This window comes from Suncus etruscus, chromosome 1 (assembly GCF_024139225.1).
Source record: "Suncus etruscus isolate mSunEtr1 chromosome 1, mSunEtr1.pri.cur, whole genome shotgun sequence".
Taxonomy (NCBI): Eukaryota; Metazoa; Chordata; class Mammalia; order Eulipotyphla; family Soricidae; genus Suncus; species Suncus etruscus.
Window position 1 is genome coordinate 137628298 of NC_064848.1, and position 19616 is coordinate 137647913.

Consider the following 19616-nt stretch of genomic DNA (forward strand, 5'->3'; position numbering starts at 1 on the left):
TGGAGGAATGAGAGCAGCAAGGAAGAATTCAGAGGCAGAAGTCAGAGGAGTAGAAAAGCACTGAACTGGAGCAGGAAAATAAGAGATAGGAGAGGGAAGAGAGAGAAAATGAGAAATTTCTCCCAGCCACAAGCACTCCTTCCAAGACACAAGCAACCCTAGAGCTGAGCTGCCACAGCCACTAAGATTCCAGTGAGAAATGCCCGTAATTAGAAGGCTGACAGCTCTCTGGGCCAAAGCCCAGAGGGACAGTGAAGCAAGAATTTCTGAGCCAGGCTGTGTCAGGTTATGGAGGAAACACGGTCAGAAATGTCCCTGTCTCATTCTAGCCCCAGTGAGACTTACACACTTTCTCCTCTCAGAAGTTTCCCACCATTTCCAACCATTTCATCTCCATTCCTTCTTTTGGTTTATATTTTGGAGAGGACACACCCTGTAGCATTCAGGGGTGAATACTAGCTCAATGCTTAGGGCCACTCCTGCCAGGGCTTGGAGGGTCAAGTTGTTCCAGGTCCTCCAAATCATTCCAGGTCATTCCAAATCAAACCTGGGTTTTGTAAGCAAAACTTGTGTTCTGGCCTGGACACCCAACTCTCTTGGTCCTCCTCACCTCCTTCTGAGGCTGCTTCCTTCCTGTCTTCAGCCAAGACAACTTTATACACACAACCATTCCTGTAGAGCAGGAGCCTTGGTGCAATGCCCACCCTGCTCCCTCTGGCCTCCCCTCCCACTTTTCTGCTGCCCCTCTAGACTCCCTTCTCAAATCCCACGAGCTACTGGGCAGGGTTTGAAAGCAAAACCACTCCTGTTCCTGTTTTTCCACTTGTAACCTGTATGCCACGGGAATTGTTCCTGGAAAATGCAAACCACCACCACCACCCGGCACCAAAGTGTAGTCCGATGTTCACTTTCAAACCTAATCTATGATTCTACTTCAGTACCATCCTATACTTAGTAAATCTTAGGTCAGGGGCACATGCACTGTAGGAAGTTCAGAGCCTAATGCTGTGGACAAGAAAGAAATTAGAGTCCCTGCTGGCAGGAAGCATTCATGGGTCTTGACCTGTCACATTCTACTCTGCTCTGTGGGCCATGGGGCTGGAAGTTATGGGAAGATTAAATCTCTCCAGAGAGATGAGAGTTCTGGGGATGGTGGTGGTGGGGGACAACTACTACTGGTGAAAAGAGAAGATAGTTTTCTTAGTAAATTTCCAGCTTAGGAACAGTGATGGGGCAGAGGCAGGGGTGGAGATTCCTAAAGCCAGCAGATCAATTCTTTCATGGAAAGATCGAATTCTATTAAGGGTTTAGCCATTAACTCACCCCTAGCCAGTTGTCCACAGGGCTGGAACCAGGCTGAGGGATCAAGAACATCCCACCACCGCCACCACTGTGGCAATGTAGTGTTTGTGGAGCTGTCCCCTCAGTACTGGAACCACATTTCCGCTCTAAGAAGCTGCTTTTGGAGAGGCAGAGGGTGCTCCTGTACCCCAGTCTCAGGTCCTAAGAGAAGTGTCAATAATCCCCTGGGTCTGAGAAGGACCAGATTGACCTCAGGCCCCTTATCGCCCGGTTGGCCCTCCTGTTGTATGGTTTAAGCTTTCCCGAAAAAGGTGGAGCTTTGTCTCTGAAAATATTTTATTGATAAATTAACTCTGAAAGTGCTCACCTCCCACCCAACTACGGGGAAGTCTCCTGTGGGGGACACAGACTCTTCTGAGAGAAGGGCTGGGGGCAGGCTGGAATTCCTGGGCATTGCAGAGGTCGGGTCGGTGTTACGGACCAAGGCTGGGGAAGACAGACCCTCTCACTCAGAGAAGAGTGGGGGAGTGAGCGGTCTGGAGAGCAGCACCTTGGAGCTTTATTGCTGGTGAATGCCAAGGACCATGGGTTCCCCTCACTCCTGCCAGCTGAGAACTGCAGCTAGAGGCACTAATGCCCAGGGCCACGGGTACAGTGGCACAAATTCCCAATCCACAGAGCCGGGGAGACTGACCTAGATGTATCCAGAGTGCTCCTGGACAGGGAAGGGGAGCCTGGAGAGGACTGGGGGTGGGGTGGAGAGGATTACAGTGGTCAGGTCTCCAGGAAGGGGGCATCGTCTGGCCGCCGCAGTGAGGGGTGGGGGGCGCCTCTTCACAGGTCTATGGTGTCGCTGCCCATGCTCAACTCGTCGATCTGGCGGCAGGCGTCCAAAAATTGCTCATGCAGCAAGGCCTCTTCGGCTGGCAGCTGGAGTCCAGGCTCCAGGGAGTCGCGGGAGGGTGGGGACAGGGCCCGGTAGGTGCCGGAGGAGGCGGGCAGGCTGGGACTGCCAGCGGAGGGCCGTGGAGGGCTGAGCACGCAGACCAGAGGGCAGCGCGGGGGCCGGTCGGGGCTGGAGCACAAAAGCATGGAAGAGCTGTCCCGGGACAGTCCGCACAGCGAGCCCGAGGAGGCGCTGCTGCCTGCGGGCCAGGCCCCGGGAGAGGGCAGCTCGGGGGGCGCTGGGGACCCTGGGACCTCCTGAGATGCCCCGCGAGGCCCGATCCCCCCCGTGTTTGCCCCCAGCGAGGCGGTGCGGTAGAGATCGAGCCCGGGGAGGCCTTCCCCGAACGCAGGACCCTGGAAGAAGCCGGGCGCCAGCAGAGCCTCGCTGCACAAAGCCTCCTCTATGCTGCGCCGCAGGTTGATGGGCGAGGGCGGGCGGAAGTCCACGGTGTAGTCGCTACAAGGGGACGAGGCCGAGGAAAGGCCGGGGTGGACCGCGGAGCCTTCGAAGCCCCGGCCGGCCACGCCCTGGAGCAGGAGATCGGGCCCCGGGCCCGCCAGGGCGCACAGCTGCAGCAGCTCCGCCTCGCCGCGCGCGATGGCACCTCCTAACGGCTCCTTATCGGGGGGCCCAGGCACCCACCCTCCCGGCAGCAGGGGGGGCCGCGTGGCCCGGGGACCACCGGAAGAGCTTGGCCCAGCAGCGAGGCGGCACGCGGGGGCTGCAGAGGGCAGGGTAGAGGCCCAGCAGCGCCAGGGGGAGCGCGACGCCCACTTCGCCTAGGCGCAGGCCCAGCTGGAAGGCCCACCAGGGCCAGGGCCCCTCCAGGCCCGGCTGGCCGCCGTAGCCCAGCGCGTGCAGCACCTCGTAGCCTTGCAGGGCTCCGCTCAGCAGCCCGAAGGTCCCGGCCACCGGGGCCGTGCGCGCCGCGCGCCGCCACGAGTCCCGCGGCGCGAACGGACTGCGCGCCTGCGGGAGAGGGGTGGTGCGCTTGAAGCCCGAGCCCCCCAGGGGGACCCTGGCTCGCCGCCGCCGGCCCCCCACGCAGGAGAGGGCCAGCAGGAGCCCGGACAGGAGGGCGGCCAGGAAGGCGTGCAGTCCCCGGGAGGCCAGCCGCAGGGGCCGCAGCGGGTGGTGGGCGGCGCTGCCCAGAGCGGCCGCGGCTGCCAACCCCAGGCCCAGCAGCAGCAGCAGCGCGGCCAGGCCGGCGGGACAGCGCGGGGGACGCGGGCGGGACAGCAGCAGGCAGGCCAGGCCCAGCCCCGCAGCCAGGCAGGGCAGGGGCAGGTCCTGCAGCAGCAGCCAGGCGAGCGCCGGCAGCCGCTCGCGGTGCCCGTAAGCGTCGTAGAAGAGCGGGAAGGCCCGCGTGGTGCCGGCCGACAGCAGGAGCAGGTCCAGCAGCGCCAGGCACGGGGCACCAGGCGGGCAGCGCCAGGGCAGGAGGGCCAGCGCCAGCAGAGCCAGCAGTGCCACCAGGCCGAAAAGCGCGCCCACCCCGTAGACATGCGCCTCCCAGGCCAGGCCCCAGCGAGCCCGGGCCTCGGCCCAGTCGGCCTCCAGGCTCAGGAAGAAGAGAGGCAGCGGGCCCACCGGCGGCGCATCCACTCCCGGCAGGTCCTCGCTGTTGCAGGATGCCAGCCCACACTCGGGCTCCGATGGGGTCCCGAGACTGGCAGAGGTGGGGTCCTCTGGGCCAATGGTGGGGAGTGTGGCATCATCTGTGGGCAGAAAATTTTTGTCTGGGGTCACTGTCCTGCCCTTGCAGCCTGCCCAGCCCAGACACAGTGGCCCAGCATGCAGACCTAGGTGATAACAGCTCCAGACCTAACTTCGGCCCTGTCCCCCTATTCTACGTTCCATTCAGCTCTTCCAATGGTGGATCCAGCCCCGATGCTGGTTCTTCCTCTGCCCTAGCCCACCGCCATTCTCCAGCCACTCCCCTTCATCATCACCGAGGTTCTTACTGAAACAGGCTGCGCTGAAGAAGTTGCGGTTATTTGGTCACTGGCAGGCACTGCAGAAGGCCCCACTAGTTCCTGTCTACTCCCCCCAAAATGAAGCTTGGTAAGAGCAAAGTTTGCTGCTGGCTTTGCTTAATCGAAATCCACATGGCTCTAAGGGGTCAGAAGCACGGTGGTCACTGAGCCGTGTTCTAGCCATGGCAGCATCTGCTGAGTGGCCAGAGAAAAGTACTCAAGCTGCTGGAAAGGAAAGGGGACTTGACCAAAGTCAACAACACTACAGAGCGGGGTAGGAGTAATAGCACAGCGGTGGGACGTTTGCCTTTCACGCTACCGATCCCCAGCATCCCATATGGTACCAAAGCCTGCCAGAAGCGATTTCTGAGCTCAGAGCTAGGAGTAACCCCTGAGCACCACAGGATGTGGCCTAAAAAAAAAAAAAAAAAAAAAAAAAGCCTACTGCACAACTTTGAATGGAATCCAATGTCAGCACCAACTTGAGCTCCTGACATCCCTTTGCTGATCTCTAGTTCGACACCCTGACACCCACCTCCCACTCTGGTGCTTCCCCGGTCCTTTTCCACTAGCTTCCCCCTTCTCTCTGTCTCTTAAGAAAAGCAGCACCACGGGCCCGGAGAGATAGCACAGCGGTGTTTGTCTTGCAAGCAGCCGATCCAGGACCAAAGGTGGTTGGTTTGAATCCCGAATCTCGGTGTCCCATATGGTCCCCCGTGCCTGCCAGGAGCTATTTCTGAGCAGACAGCCAGGAGTAACCCCTGAGCACTGCCGGGTGTGGCCCAAAAACCAAAAAAAGAAAGAAAAAGAAAAGCAGCACCACACAGAAAGATCAGGTAGGATACTGAATAGGGTATTAAGACCTCCAGCCTCAGACATGTTTTCTATTCACTCTCCTTTCTATGGGCTGCACCCTCACACTTTGACTTACTCAAAACCATCAAATCCATCTTGACTCTACCACAAAACCACAGGTCCCAAGCTTATCTTACAGATGCCCTTTTAGTTCTCACCCCCTTTACAGAGAGTGTCAGTGAGGTAAATTCCCTGGAGTCTCAAGAAGGATGAGTAGGCAAGATCACAGTGGATGTAGCTTAGCAAGCGAGTATTTGCCTGCACATGGGAGGCTCTGACTTCAATCCTTTTTATCACATCCTCACAGCATCCCAAACCTTACCACCCCCAAACATTTCAGTCTGTGCTACCAGGATGAATATCTCTGAGGATGGTCCTGCTCCACTTCAAGCACTGCAGGGTGTGATCCCCAAACAAAATCCAATCCCCACAAAAAATTCAAAATTAATGACATGTGTAAAGCTCTTTGGAGTATCAGGTACATAATAAGCATTCAGTATATGATTGTTACTAGTATTATAGTCATTGGTTAATGTCATTAGTCTGCATGTGTGTGAGAGTGACTGCTTCTAGCCTCAAAATTATTTTTTTTTCTTTTTAGGCCACACCCTGTGACATTCAGGGGTTACTCCTGGCTCTGCATTCAGAAATTGCCCCTGGCTCAGGGGATTATATAGGATGCCGAGATTCGAATCACCATCCATCCTGGATTGGCCGCATGCAAGGCAAACCCTTACCGCTGTGCTATCACTCTAGCCCTCCTTTATTCTTTTTGTTTTGGAGCCACACCTGTTGGTTACTCAGGTACTGTTGGTTACCTGTTGGTTATTCCTGGCTTGGTATTCGGGAAACCATGCAGCACCATGACTCAGGCCCCCTCCACACACACATCACGTGCTCAGTCCTGGGCCATCTCTTTGATCCTCAAACTCATTCTTGATGTAACTAACAAAAGGCTGTTGTCCCTTTGCACATCCTATGCTCAGAAAGTCAATAATTAGAGGCTAGAGTGGCCAACTTAGGTTCAATCCTCAGAATTCCATATGTCCTCCACCAAATTCCATCAAGGAGTGAATTCTGAGCACCACCAGATATGGTCCCAAGAAAAGAAAGAAAGAAAGAAAGAAAGAAAGAAAGAAAGAAAGAAAGAAAGGAAGAAAGGAAGAAAGGAAGAAAGGAAGAAAGAGGAAGAAAGAGGGCTGAAGAGATAGCATGGAGGGTAGGGCATTTGCCTTGCATGCAGAAATATGATGGCTCAAATCCTGACATCCCATATGATCCCCCGAGCCTGCCAGGAGCAATTTCTGAGCATAGAGCCAGGAGTAACACCTGAGCACTGCCGGGTGTGACCCTAAAATCAAAAAGAAGGAAGGAAGGAAGGAAGGAAGGAAGGAAGGAAGGAAGGAAGGAAGGAAGAAAGAAAGAAAGAAAGAAAGAAAGAAAGAAAGAAAGAAAGAAAGAAAGAAAGAAAGAAAGAAAGAAAGAAAGAAAGAAAGAAAGAAAGAAGAAAAAGAAAGAAAAAAGAGAGAAAGAAAGAGAGAGAAAGAGAGAGAAAGAAAGAAAGAAAGAAAGAAAGAAAGAAAGAAAGAAAGAAAGAAAGAAAGAAAGAAAGAAAGAAAGAAAGAAAGAAAGAAAGAAAGAAAGAAAGAAAGAAAGAAAGGTAAAAACTTAGCCAAATGAGTAAACTTTGGCTTCCCCATACCTCACTCTGTATGTTGATTGGTCTGAACATTCTAGAACCCTTAAGAGATACAACGCTGCCAGAGAGATAGCATGGAGGCAAGGCATTTGCCTTTCATGCAGGAGGACAGTAGTTCGAATCCCAGCATCCCATATGGTTCCCTGTGCTTGCCAGGAGTGATTTCTGAGCATAGAGCCAGGAGTAACCCCTGAGTGCTGCGGGGTGTAACCGAAAAACCAAGAGAGAGAGAGAGAGAGAGAGAGAGAGAGAGAGAGAGAGAGAGAGAGAGAGAGAGAGAGAGAGAGAGAAAGCTATGGTCACATGACATTAATGAGATCAAATATGTATTTGGGTCCTCTCAGGTGCCTAAATACTTCCATGAAGTAACTGACTTTGCTCGACATTTCCATAGCCACAGTGGACTCTGCAGAGAGACCCTGGCCTGGAGCCCCACAGTTTCTGCCTGCCTGGCACCCTCACCCCCTCCTCCTTGCTCACCATCTTGACAAGTACAGCTCTTAAAAGTCAGCCCTTGCAATACCCATGTGTCATTTGAACTCTATCTCTCACCCAAGCATTTTGGCAACTAAAGTGCAATATTGCTAAGAAGCTGGAAATTTTATTTGAAGGAGAGATGGTTCCAGAGCAATAGCACAACAGGTAGGGCACACACCTTACACATGGCCAACCTGAGTTTGATCCCTGCCTTTCTACATGGTCTCCTGTGTTCACCAGGAATATTCCTGAACACTGCCAGATGTGACCCCAAAACAGATAAATGGAAAAAAAAAAAAACACTAGAGGGAAAGCACAAGCATACTTCAGATGCTAGAGGAAGGAGCCCCAATAAGGAATCACATGTTATGGGGTGGGCTACCCAAGGGGTATTCACATCGAACCACTTTCTCCTTTGAAAGATGTGTATGACTTGCTCTCCAGTTCCCATCTGAGGCATCCTAAAGGAGCCCTAGTCTCCCCTAAGAACTCAGAAGAGAGTGGCTCCCACCCGTCACCTCACACCAAACTCCCTTACAAGGTGGTCCCTGGCTCAGTGGCCCCTCCATGACCTCCTCTCTTGGAGGAGAGGCCCATCAGCATGAGTCATGGGGCCAGGCAGGAGCTGGCTGGAGGAGAGTTGGGGGAGGGCTGCAGGAGCCGGCTAGATTGATGGCAGAGTCAGGTTTGATTATCCACCAGCTGCCCAGATCAAAGGCCGAGGGAATCGCCCATTTAGTGCTCCCTGGCTGCCTCCACCCCACTGCTAGGATTCCTGGAGAATCCATCTGTGCTGTAAAGGTGACATCTGAAATATCCAACAACTGGAAATGTCACGGGTGCCTGCCACATCCCACACAGGAACTGGGGGCGGGGAGAGGAGAGGATCAGGGAAATACCCTAAGGCAAAGAGCTGTGGGTCCTTGAGGAGAGGGAAGAAAATCTTTAAGGGGCCAGAGAGATAGCACAGAGGGTAGGGCTCTCGCCTTGCACACGGTCAACCCAGGTTCGATCTGGGGTATTCCATATGGTCCCCTGAACACTACCTGAACTGATTCCTGAGTGAACCCCTGAGCATCACCCATGTGACCCTCAATTTTTTAAAAAATATCTTTCAGTCTGGTGATAAGCTCCTCCAGTTCTGTCCCTACTTAAAAGAGCATCTTGCAAGAGAAGGCCTAGAATTAAAGGCCTAGAGTTCCATCAAGGCTCATCTTGATGTGAGAGAGACCCTAGAGGAGAACCAGAAGCTCCCATCGTCCCCAAACTGCCTGTCATCACTCTCCAGATGAGAGCAAAGCCCTGGCGCCTTCTCTCCAGGAGGCCTGTAGCTTCATTGTTTTCTCTCTCGGGGGAACAGCCAGGAAGAAGGCTGATTCCTGCCATCAGGCAGAGTTTTTGACACTGTCCAGACTCATCAAGCCTGCTGGCTGCCCTGTCCTCCAGGCTGCCAGATGGCATCTATTCTAGAGGAAGAGGCCACAAAGCCTGATCCCTACAGGCCGTGCAGAGATGGCAAGAGTGGTAACAATCAGGCTGGATAAAATCAGGAGCGGGAAGCAGCCACAGGCCCCTAGGTAATGACTGCCCTGTAGATTACCTGCCACAGAGAACGTTTCTCCAGCAAAGTTGGTTTTGGAGGTCCCAGGCTCCCTGGACCTCACCAGAACCTGAGCATTATGCCCTCACTTCTGGGGGTTACCCCACCTTTTTCTGGTATACCTGAGCTTTTTGGTACTCTGGCTCCCCAGAACCCGTCTCTGTTTGTTATCTGGATGCTTCACTATCACAAAACAGGCTCCACAATTAACATCCTAGATACACGAGAAACTTTAGGCTAGGAGAGTTATCAACCTGCTATGATCACCCAACTGAGAGGTAAGTGCACTGGGGCTCATAGTCCTGTCCTGGCTTACAGAACCTGTGCTTTCTTCTGCACCACACATTGGCCTGGGTGCATGCATGTTCTGGAAAGTTCCCTTGAAAGAGCTGGAGAGATAATTTAGAAAGTTGGGTGCTTGCATCACATGTAGCCAACCAGTGTTAAAACCCCAATATCCATATGGTCCCTGAGTAACCAAGAGTTACCCTTGAGTACCACTCACTGGGTGTTGCTCAAAAATAAACAAATAAAGTAAACCTCCTTGAAGGAGGACAGTGTCTGTCTGCTCTACATCTCCCCTTTGACACCTTCCTAATGAAAGGCCTTACACTGTATATGATGTCACATTAGGCAACACAGAAGAGTGCCTCAACTCTAGTGGGGGGTCATGCCAAATATGTGGATGTGGATGGGGTTATGGTGAGGCCATGGAAACATGAAAGAGGGGACTGTGTCTGTCTGTCCCTGATGACTTCATCCACATCCTTCCCTGTCTGTGATCACAAACTGCCAAGAAGAGTCTCACTCAACTCTGTAAGGCCATCCCCACCTGGCAGAGCTATCTCCTAGGGTGAGGAAGAGTCCCAGGTTTACACTGTCAACAGTGAAACAAAAGTGTCCCCAGTATGCCAGGAAGTAGCTGGCAACAAATGAGAGCACTATCCGGAACTGTCAGGTTGAACAAACAGACTTACCTAGGAGTTGAGCAAGACCCCAGACCGGGCGGAAGGAAGCAGTTGAGTCCAGGGGGTGTCCACTTGGGGCCCTTTTTTCCAGGGAGGATGGGGGTGGGGATGGAGATGTGTCGAAGAATCCTGCAAAGAGACCACATGGGGCTCAAGTGTCACTTTACCAGAATACTCTGGTCTTTGAGGCTTTGAACAAACTCCTGTCCTTGCTCAGAGCACCCCCAGAGAAGTCTTTGGGGTTTTTTTGTTTGTTTGTTTGTTTGTTTTTGGGCCACACCCAGCGATGCTCAGGGGTTACTCCTGGCTGTCTGCTCAGAAATAGCTCCTGGTAGGCACGGGGGACCATATAGGATGCCTTACATGAGAATAACCCTGGTTAGATCCCTCATCACTCCATATAATTCCCAGATTCCCACCTGGATTAAGATTAATCTTTTTTTTTCTTTTTGGTTTTTGGGCCACACCCAGCGGTGCTCAGGGGTCACTCCTGGCTGTCTGCTCAGAAATAGCTCCTGGCAGGCACGGGGGACCATATGGGATACCGGGATTCGAACCAACCACCTTTGGTCCTGAATCGGCTGCTTGCAAGGCAAACGCCACTGTGCTATCTCTCCGGGCCCAAGATTAATCTTAATTAAGCACAGAGACAGGAATAAGCCCTGAGCACAGCAGAGTGTGGCACACACACACACACACACACATACACACACACACACACACACACACACAAATAACAGAGCAAGAAAAAAAAGAAATCAAGAAAGTAAGAGAGAAAGAGAATAAGAGAGGTGGAGGAAGGAGGGAGTAAAAAGAAAGAAGGAAGGAAGGAAGGAGGGAGGGAGGAAGGAAGGAAAGGAGGGAGGAAGGAAAGGCAGGAGGGAGGAAAGAAGGAAGGGAGGGAGGGAAGAAGGGAGGGAGTGAAGAAGGAGGAAGGAAGGAAGGAAGGAAGGAAGGAAGGAAGGAAGGAAGGAAGGAAGGAAGGAAGGAAGGAAGGAAGGAAGGAAGGAACAAGTTGGATCCCAGACATATGGCACCTGGCAGATTGAAGTGTGTCACCTGCATTGAGGGTCATGAATAAACACTCACCTGGAGTTTCTGAAACTGCAGAGGTAGAGCCTGCACCTGTGGCTGGTCCCTGGGGGCTGGGGCTTGAGAAGTTCCGGAGTGGCGCCAACGTGGTGCCAAAGAACCCTGTGAAAAGAAAGCAGCATGTCCTCATACCTGCCAGTGTTGCCCAGCTCAGAAGCTCCTTGCCCTACAGCGGTCACTCACCGAAGGGTCCCAGGCGCCCAGCGATCTCGGCCAGGCTTGCCCGCAGGCTGGGCAGCAGGGGCAGCGTCCGGTGCCCTAGTGTGGGGGCCGCACCTGCTCTCAACGCCATGTCGAACTTCAGTTCCAGCTCGCTCTGGGGAGGCCTGGGTGCACTGGAGGGAGGGGCTGTGGCTGCAGTCAGGGCAGTGTCCCAGGTTCCCATGATCCTCCTGGGCTGGGAGGTAGCAGCTGGCCAGTTGGTGGGACCAGAAAGGGGGGTTGTGGACTCTCGAGGCAGGGATGGGGTGCCATGAGCCGAGCTGCCCTCCGCTGAGCCCCACTCTGGAGGGGAGTTCCCAAGGGACCCCACCAGCAGTTCCCAAAGGGGGTCAGTCCGCAGTCCACTGGACGCCCCTTCCTCTAAGTCCCAGCTGGACCCAGCAGACAGCGGCTGATTCTCAGTGGCAGGATGGCCCCATGCAGCTGCAGGCCCCCGCAGGTGGAATTTGAAGTTCAGGCCCAGGTTGAGAGACAGCACCGAGGCCTCACTCTGGGGTGCCGGGGTCAGTGTGGTGCGTGGCAGCACAGAGGCCGGCTGGGGGCCCACGGGCACGGCCAACAGAACCCAGCAAAACAGGCCCAGCCCCAGCCAGCCAGGCCCTGCCATGGCCCCACCTGGCCTCGGGGAGCCCCTAGGGGCCTGGGGCAGGGGGTTCGTTCTTCAGCACCTTTTGAATGTGAAGATCCTGGAGAGAAGAAAAGTGCTCTGAGCTTCCACCGTGCTAGAGTCAGACACCCAGGAGGCCTCTGACCACAGAGTCACGGAGAAAGGCAACCCAGCAAGGGGGTGGCCTGCAAGGATCCCTTTCTCTGGAAATCCAGCTAGGGCCCACATTCAGTCCCCAACCTCTCCCAGCCAGCCCAAACTATCTGGGGCTTGGCATTTGCCTGAGTCTTCAACCTTAACTGAGAGCAGAGAGGCTATCCTTCCTCCCAGACCTTCAATCTTCCTTACCTCTCTCCTCTGTTTCATTTACTAAGGTCTACGTGACAAACATCCCTCTGATTCCACAACTGTAGTCAAGCTTAGCCCTGGGATGAGCCTCACATACTCCCACCCCCAGACCCCATCTACGTGGGTCCTGGTTCTTGGAGAGCCATGAGAGGAAAATGCCAGCGATCTATCTGCAGAGATGCAGAAGGCAGCGGTTCCTGCTGGGGAAGCGGGGGTGGGGGGCGGAGTGGGGGCTGGTCTTGCAGAAACCCACACAGCCTCTCCCCTTTTCTGGGGTTGGGTCTGCTCCCTTCCCTTTAGCTCTACAAACGCGGAGAGGAGGGGTGTAGGTTCCTGGGGTTCCAGCACAGCAAGGGGGCTGCCTTAGATTCCTGGCGCCCCTCTCCCATGGTCCCTCCACACATCTGGAGGCAAAGGGGAGGGCGAGTCAGGGACACACGTGCAGCCGGTCCCCCCTCCCATCACACGCAGTCACACCTAGCCCCAAACACACTGCGCTCACCCACTCACCCTTCACACCGCGGTGCTCCCGCGGTCACACATGCCGGAGGGAGCCACCACCACCCCCGGCGCGCGCGTGGAACCTCCTTCCTTCACCAGCTCAGTCTGGTGGTGAGGCTCTCCAACCGGGCACACACACGTCCACACACGTAGTAGACACAATCACACATCCTTGCATGCACGGGCACACATCCTACGCCCGTCATGCCCATTCACACTGTCCCTACACACCCACCACCACCTCTCCAAGGCGCGCGCGCGCCCATGCACACGCGCGCTCACATGCACACACAGACACACAGATACACACACACACACACACACACACACACACACACACACACACACACACACCTCCTGATGAGCAGACCTGTTCCTCTTGGTCTTCACCTCCAAATCCCGAGCAGGGACGGACAGTCGCGGTGGCCCGGGAGCGCAGAAAGCCAACGCTCTCCGCACTCCGGCAGGTTCCCAGAATCGCGCCCGCCGTTCCCCCACCGCTGCTCCCGGTGACACGGCCTGAGCGACGCGTGGCCCCGCAGCGTCGATCCCAGGCCGTCTTGCCCCGGCCCTGCTCCCGCCTTGGAGCTCCCGCCCCGCGGCGCCGCCTCCTGGCAGCGAACTACGCTCCCCGGGCCCCGCCGCCCGCGCCGGGCTCCGCGGCAACCGCGCTCTGGCCGCTCTGCGCCCGCCCCTGCGCCCCTCCCTCCCGCTTCCTATCCTCCCTCCTCCCCCCAAGGACCGCCGTTTGCCCCCCCCCAAAAGCTCAGCCCCGTGGCCCCCCTTTGCACCCGCCGCCTCCGTGCCCGGCGCCCCGCGCGCTCATTCACCCAGCGCTGCCAATGCGCCTCGTTCTGGGCCCCGCACCCGCAGCCACAAGCCCCCGGGGCGGCCCCTCCTTTGCACACATGCTCACGAACACAGAAGGCATCACGCACACGCACACGCACACGCACACACACACACACATACACACACACGCACGCACGCACACACACGTGCACGCTCAGGCAAGGCCAGCTCCCCCAAGAGAAGCCCCCTCCTCTCAATAAGAACCAGAAGGTTTAAGTCTCCAATGGGATTACAAACGTTATAAGCTTGTCCACACAATCCTTCTCTCCTGTGTCCTAGCCACAACGCCCTAGGTATCCCATTTCACAGATGGGCCAATGAAGGCTCAGGAAAGCAAGGAGGTTGCCCAAGATCACAAGAATCCTGTCTCTTCAGCTGCCCTGTCCAAAGGCATGATGAGTTCCAACAGTTCAATGCCTCTGCCACTTCCCCGGAGACCTGCACTGTCATCCCTGGTATGCCATCTCCTTTTGCTACCGCCGGTGTCTCTGAAGTACAGCACAAAGAACTACTAAGCGGCAGGTGGGAGATGGAACTTGTTTCCAACGTGCTGGCACAGAACTTCTCTGGCTGAGCATAGGCTTTGCATGCTGGAGGCTCTGGGTTTGATCCTCAGCACGCATGATCCCCCATAGCACAGCAGAGGGCCACCACAGGAGGAACCCATGAGTAGCTCGGGGTGTGGCCACCAAATGAAAAGTAAACATTCATCTCAGAGAAATGAGAACAACTCAGTTGCCCATGCAATCAGGTGTTGATCTAGTTGTGTCATATATATGCAACAAGACATCATGTAGCTTTAAGAAATAACAAAATCATACAATGTGCCGTGACATGATGGAACTAAAAGTACCCTGCTGAGTGAAGTCCATTAGAAGGAAATGGATAGATGCAAGATGATCTCTCTCGTATGTGGGACTTAATGATACACAGCAAGGTAGCAACAATGGACCAAAGGCAACATAATGGGAGAAGTGATCCACAAGAGTTGGGGGGCTGTAAAAGGTTGGGGGGCATTGAAAGGTAAAAGTCTTGGGGAAGGGAGGTGGGTACTATGGTAATGAGTGTGGGGTTGGAATGACAGACACTTGAGACCAACATTAACAGTATTGTAAAAAATTTTTTTTTGGTTTTTGGGCCACAGCCGGCGGTGCTCAGGGGTTACTCCTGGCTGTCTGCTCAGAAATAGCTCCTGGCAGGCACGGGGGACCATATGGGACACCAGGATTCGAACCAACCACCTTTGGTCCTGGATTGGCTGCTTGCAAGGCAAACGCGGCTGTGCTATCTCTTCGGGCCCAAATTATTCTTTTTTGTTTTGTTTTGTTTTTTGTTTTTTGTTTTTTTCGGGCCACACCCGTTTGATGCTCAGGGGTTACTCCTGGCTAAGCGCTCAGATATTGCCCCTGGCTTGGGGGACCATATGGGATGCCGGGGGAATCGAACCGCGGTCCTTCCTTGGCTAGCGCTTGCAAGGCAGACACCTTACCTCTAGCGCCACCTCACCAGCAATAAAAACTTTTAAAATGAGAGTAAAGAGAGAGCCAGAGCAATAGCACAGCAGTAGGGCGTTGCCTTGCACGCAGTTGACCCAGGAAGAACCCAAGTTCGATTTCCAGCATCCCATATGGTCCCCTGAGCCTGCCAGGAGCAATTTCTAAGCGCAGAGCCAGGAGTAATCCCTGAGCATCGCCAGGTGGGACCCAAAAATAAATAAATAAATAAAATAAAATGAGAGTAAAGAAAATAACGTACTTCAATAAGGGGAGAGAGAAATAGATGAACTTGAAACATCAGGACTCAGCAAGTCCAGGCCAAGGTGGTCATTGTGATGAAGAGAGTAAGAAGGGGGCTATCTCTGGCATATTTTCTGTACTCTGTGGGAATGATGGGTTTAAGTAGTTGGTTTCTTAATGTTGTCATAAATCCTTAAATCGCTTCCAAAGTTCTTCCCCACATGGTAGTCATTAGCACTATCAGGAGGCCATAAAACAAGAAGGTTCCTTGCTTTGCATGTTGGAGGCTTGGGTTCAAGTCCAGAACCACAAGGTCCCCAAGTACAGATCAAAGGAAACTTCCCCTCGACACTCAGACATCCAACTGTCTGCCAAGATAGAATATAAATTACTTGTTTTATAGGAGGAGACACCCAATACCTACTGAAACTTACTATGGCTTTGGAATGGACTACACTTCCTCTCTTGTTGGGGTGCAAATGATTTCCAAATTAACTGGTGCAGGAGCTGGAGCAATAGCACAGTGGTAGGGTGTTTATCTTGCACATGAATGACCTGGGACAGACATGGGTTTGATCTCCAGCATCCCATATGGTCCTCCGAGCCTGCCAGAAACCATTTCTGAGCTCAGAGCCAGGAGTAACCCTTCAGGGCTGCCAGGTGTGGACCAAAAACCATAAAATAAAATAACTGGTGAAGATTCTGCTTCCTTTAGAGAGACCTAGCAGAGCACTTTGCTGATGGTGCTCAGTTGGTATTTGACAAGTAAATTATAAATAGATGAAAGAGGACAATATAGGGGTTATTTGGGGGGTGGCTTGTTTTGTTTTAGGGCCACATTCAGTTGTGCTCAGGGCTTACTCCTGATTTTGAGCTCAGCAATCACTCCTGTCAGGCTTGGGGACCTTACAGGTTATGGTATCAAACCTGGGTGGGCCACGTGCAAGGCAAATATCCTACCTGCTTACTACTACTCCAGCCCCCAATTTGGATTCACTTTCTCTTCACAGCTTCCCCCAACTATATCAGATAAAGCCAGGCTATAGACAGAGTCACTCTCCAGGGTATGGCAACCACAGAGTCTGGAAATTTCTCTGGTCCCCTAAACAAAATATTGAGTGCAGTACCCTTAAATTCACCCTTAGGGATCACTCAGAGATTCCCTTCCTCTTTTTGGAGACCCTCCTTCCCCCAGTTCACCAGGGGCTGCCTATTGGAATGCTGCCTCTGGCTTTCTCTCATATACTTAATAAAAGTTACCCACTAGACACATTTTCCTTGAATCCTGCTTATAGAAAGGCTCATTTCCTGCTAATCATGTTCACTTACAGTTTCTAAATAGAAAGACAGAAATAAACATACCCAGCACTTTAAAATGAGCAATTTGCAGTGCCCAAGTAGGGTTAGTCCCAGGAATGATGATTTCAAAAACATATTGAGAAGGGAAACTAGGGTCCTGGGGTAAGATATGAAATTAGATGCATGCTCCTAATTTTTCTCCCTCCCCAAACCCTATGGGAACGTCAGTAAAGAGTTTGTTTTAGGGCAAGAGAAATAGCACAATGGTAGGACATTTGCTTTGCATGCGGCCAACCCAGGACAGACCTGGGTTCGATTCCTGGCATCCCATATGCTCCCCCGAGCCTGCCAGAGATGACTTCTGAGCACAGAGCCAGGGGTAAACCCTGAGCACCACTGGGTATGACCAAAAGCAAAACAAAACAAAAAAAGAGTTTGTTTTTAATTACAAGAGAAACTCACAGGGATGGAGAGACAGGAAAGAGACATCAGCCACAAAATATCAGTAGCAGGATGGCAGACAGTCATACAGGACTAATCAGCCCTGAGGAAAAAAAACCTCACCACTGGCAGTAGTGAAAACAGATCCAAGCCAACTTGATTTACATTTCAAGGTTCTCAGGAGTCACAGAAATTGGGCATCTGGGGATCTCAGATTTGAGGTGGCTAAAATAAAGATCAGAATGAGGAGTTAGACCCCTAACTCTCTTCCCCATGGCCAAACCCCTGGGTAAGTCCCTACCCTCACCTCAGGATTTTCTTTGGAAGAAGGTAAGATAGAGGATATCTGAACTGCAGAGTTTCAAGAGCAGCTGCTAGAATAGATAGTGTGGAAAGTCCCCAGAACAAAGGGAATTAAGTGCCCCTGTCATACAGAATGCTGAATGCAAAGACCTTGAGACTGTTTTCACTAACGTGTTCCCAAGGCACTTGAAGCAAGACTTGGAGGCAGGAAAATCAAAGAACCTTCTCTGGAATATTTCACTAGCCTAAGAGACAATATCTAAAGATTCTGACAGTCAGCTAGACACCACCCATCTAGATCACTGTCAGGCCCAACTCATGAGTTGGCAGGCCCAACTCATGTTGGGTTAAGTTTCTGATCTACCTCTTCCTATCCACCTTGCACTCATGATTAGGGCCAAGAATTACCAGGCATGAACCAGAGATAGTACACAAGTGAAGGTGCATGGCTTGGGAGCAACTGACCCTAGTTACCTGAGCTGACCCTAGTTCCTAGATCCTAGTTCTCTGAGCAGCTGAGCCTAGTTCCCTAAATTTACAGTCAAGTATGGCCCCAACAACCACACCCCCAAATAAAAAATTACCAGTCATGTGTAATTTTTCTTTTCTTTAAATTTATATTTTATATATTTATATGTGTATTTTTTTCTTTTTTTTGTGTGTGTGCTTTTTGGGTCACACCCGGCAGTGCTCAGGGGTTACTCCTGGCTCCATGCTCAGAAATTGCTCCTGGCAGGCACAGAGGACCATATGGGACTCCGGGATTCGAACCGATGACCTTCTGCATGAAAGGCAAACGCCTTACCTCCATGCTATCTCTCCGGCCCTATATGTGTAATTTTTCTAATTCAAAAGAGAGGCAAAACAATCATAGAAAGAAACTTGGGGGGCCGGGCGGTGGCGCAAGAGGTAAGGTGCCTGCCTTGCCTGCGCTAGCCTTGGACGGACCGCGGTTCGATCCCCCGGTGTCCCATATGGTCCCCCAAGCCAGGAGCGACTTCTGAGCACATAGCCAGGAGTAACCCCTGAGCGTTACCGGGTGTGGCCCAAAAACCAAAAAAAAAAAAAAAAAAAAAAGAAAGAAACTTGGATGGAGATTGGTTATGCAGACAGAATGGGAGTGGGGAGACAACCATTGTAGGAGCTTGGATGCATCTCAATAATAAAGCAAGTAGAGTAGAAGCAAAGCGATAGGGCATTTGCCTGCATGCAGTCGACCCAGGATGGACCTGAGTTTGATCCCCAGCCTATATGTCCCCCCCAGCCTACCAGGAGAGATTTCTGAGCACTGATCCAGGAGTAATCCTGAGTGCTGCCGGATGTGGCCCAAAAACCAAAAATTAATTAATTAATTAATTAATTAATAAAACAAATGTCTTGAATGTGGAGACCTGTGTTTGATCTCTCTGGAGACCAGAAAAGACATTATAATCTGTGAAATAACATCAAGTTGCTGGGGAAAACATAAAGAGGAGAATAGAGATAACATGGGACAAGGGCTGGGTGCATTGGATCATCTGTGGTGTGGTTGTGAGAGATCTGTACATGTAAACCACTAGATCCAACACTGCTGAAAGTATGGGATGCAAACTACTATAATTAAAATTTTAAATGTATCTGTTAGGTTCAGAGCAATAGTACAGTGCATGGGGCTTTTACCTAGCCTATGGCCCACCTGGGTTTAGTCGCAGGAAATGGAAGGAAGGCAGGAAGGAAGGAAGGAAGGAAGGCAGGAAGGAAGGAAGGAAGGAAGGAAGGAAGGAAGGAAGGAAGGAAGGAAGGAAGGAAGGAAGGAAGGAAGGAAGGAAGGAAGGAAGGAAGGAAGGAAGGAAGGAAGGAAGAAACTGAATTTGTTATGGAGATGGAAAGAAATCTGGGATCACTGGTTAAAGGATGAGATCATGAGGTAATGGGATTGGAGGTTAATATATTTTATGCCTAAAACCCTATTGTAACTTTGTAAATTACGGTTTCTACATTTGTTCTTTTCAAAAGAACAAAATACTGCAAAAAGAACAACCAACCAGAGTACTTTTACATGTAGGAGACCTGGGTTCAATCCTCTACTCACATGTCACCAAGTCCTTCTGGGAGAGATCTCTGAGTATTGAACTGGCAGTAGCTAGTAGGCAATACTGGTTTGGCTCCCAAACAAGCAAACACAAATACAAAAGAACATGCATATATAACAAGGAAAACAATGGTCTTGAAAAGTAAAACCATGGCAACAGAAACAAAAGCTTCACAGGAAAGATGGTTGGTTGAGTTTTTCTAGGATGTAAAATAAATATACTGGGAGATAATATATGTAAGCTTCAGAACATTAGAGATCAACCCCATGAGGACATCAAAATACTGGAAGATATCCTCAAGAAAAATAAAAGAGAAA

At 52.2% G+C, this 19616-nt stretch overlaps 1 protein-coding gene across 1 annotated transcript in view; it reads right to left on the reverse strand.

Annotated features, from left to right (window-relative positions):
- Nucleotides 1–1620: 1620 nt before the first annotated feature.
- The window catches only part of PRRT4 (proline rich transmembrane protein 4), a 38629-nt gene continuing 20633 nt past the window's right edge, over nt 1621–19616 (reverse strand). The window contains 5 exon segments of the mRNA XM_049774317.1: nt 1621–2910; nt 2912–3969; nt 9836–9955; nt 10916–11020; nt 11102–11826. Of these exon segments, the coding sequence (XP_049630274.1) occupies nt 2137–2910; nt 2912–3969; nt 9836–9955; nt 10916–11020; nt 11102–11747 (2703 nt within the window). The 5' untranslated portion in view covers nt 11748–11826 and the 3' untranslated portion in view covers nt 1621–2136.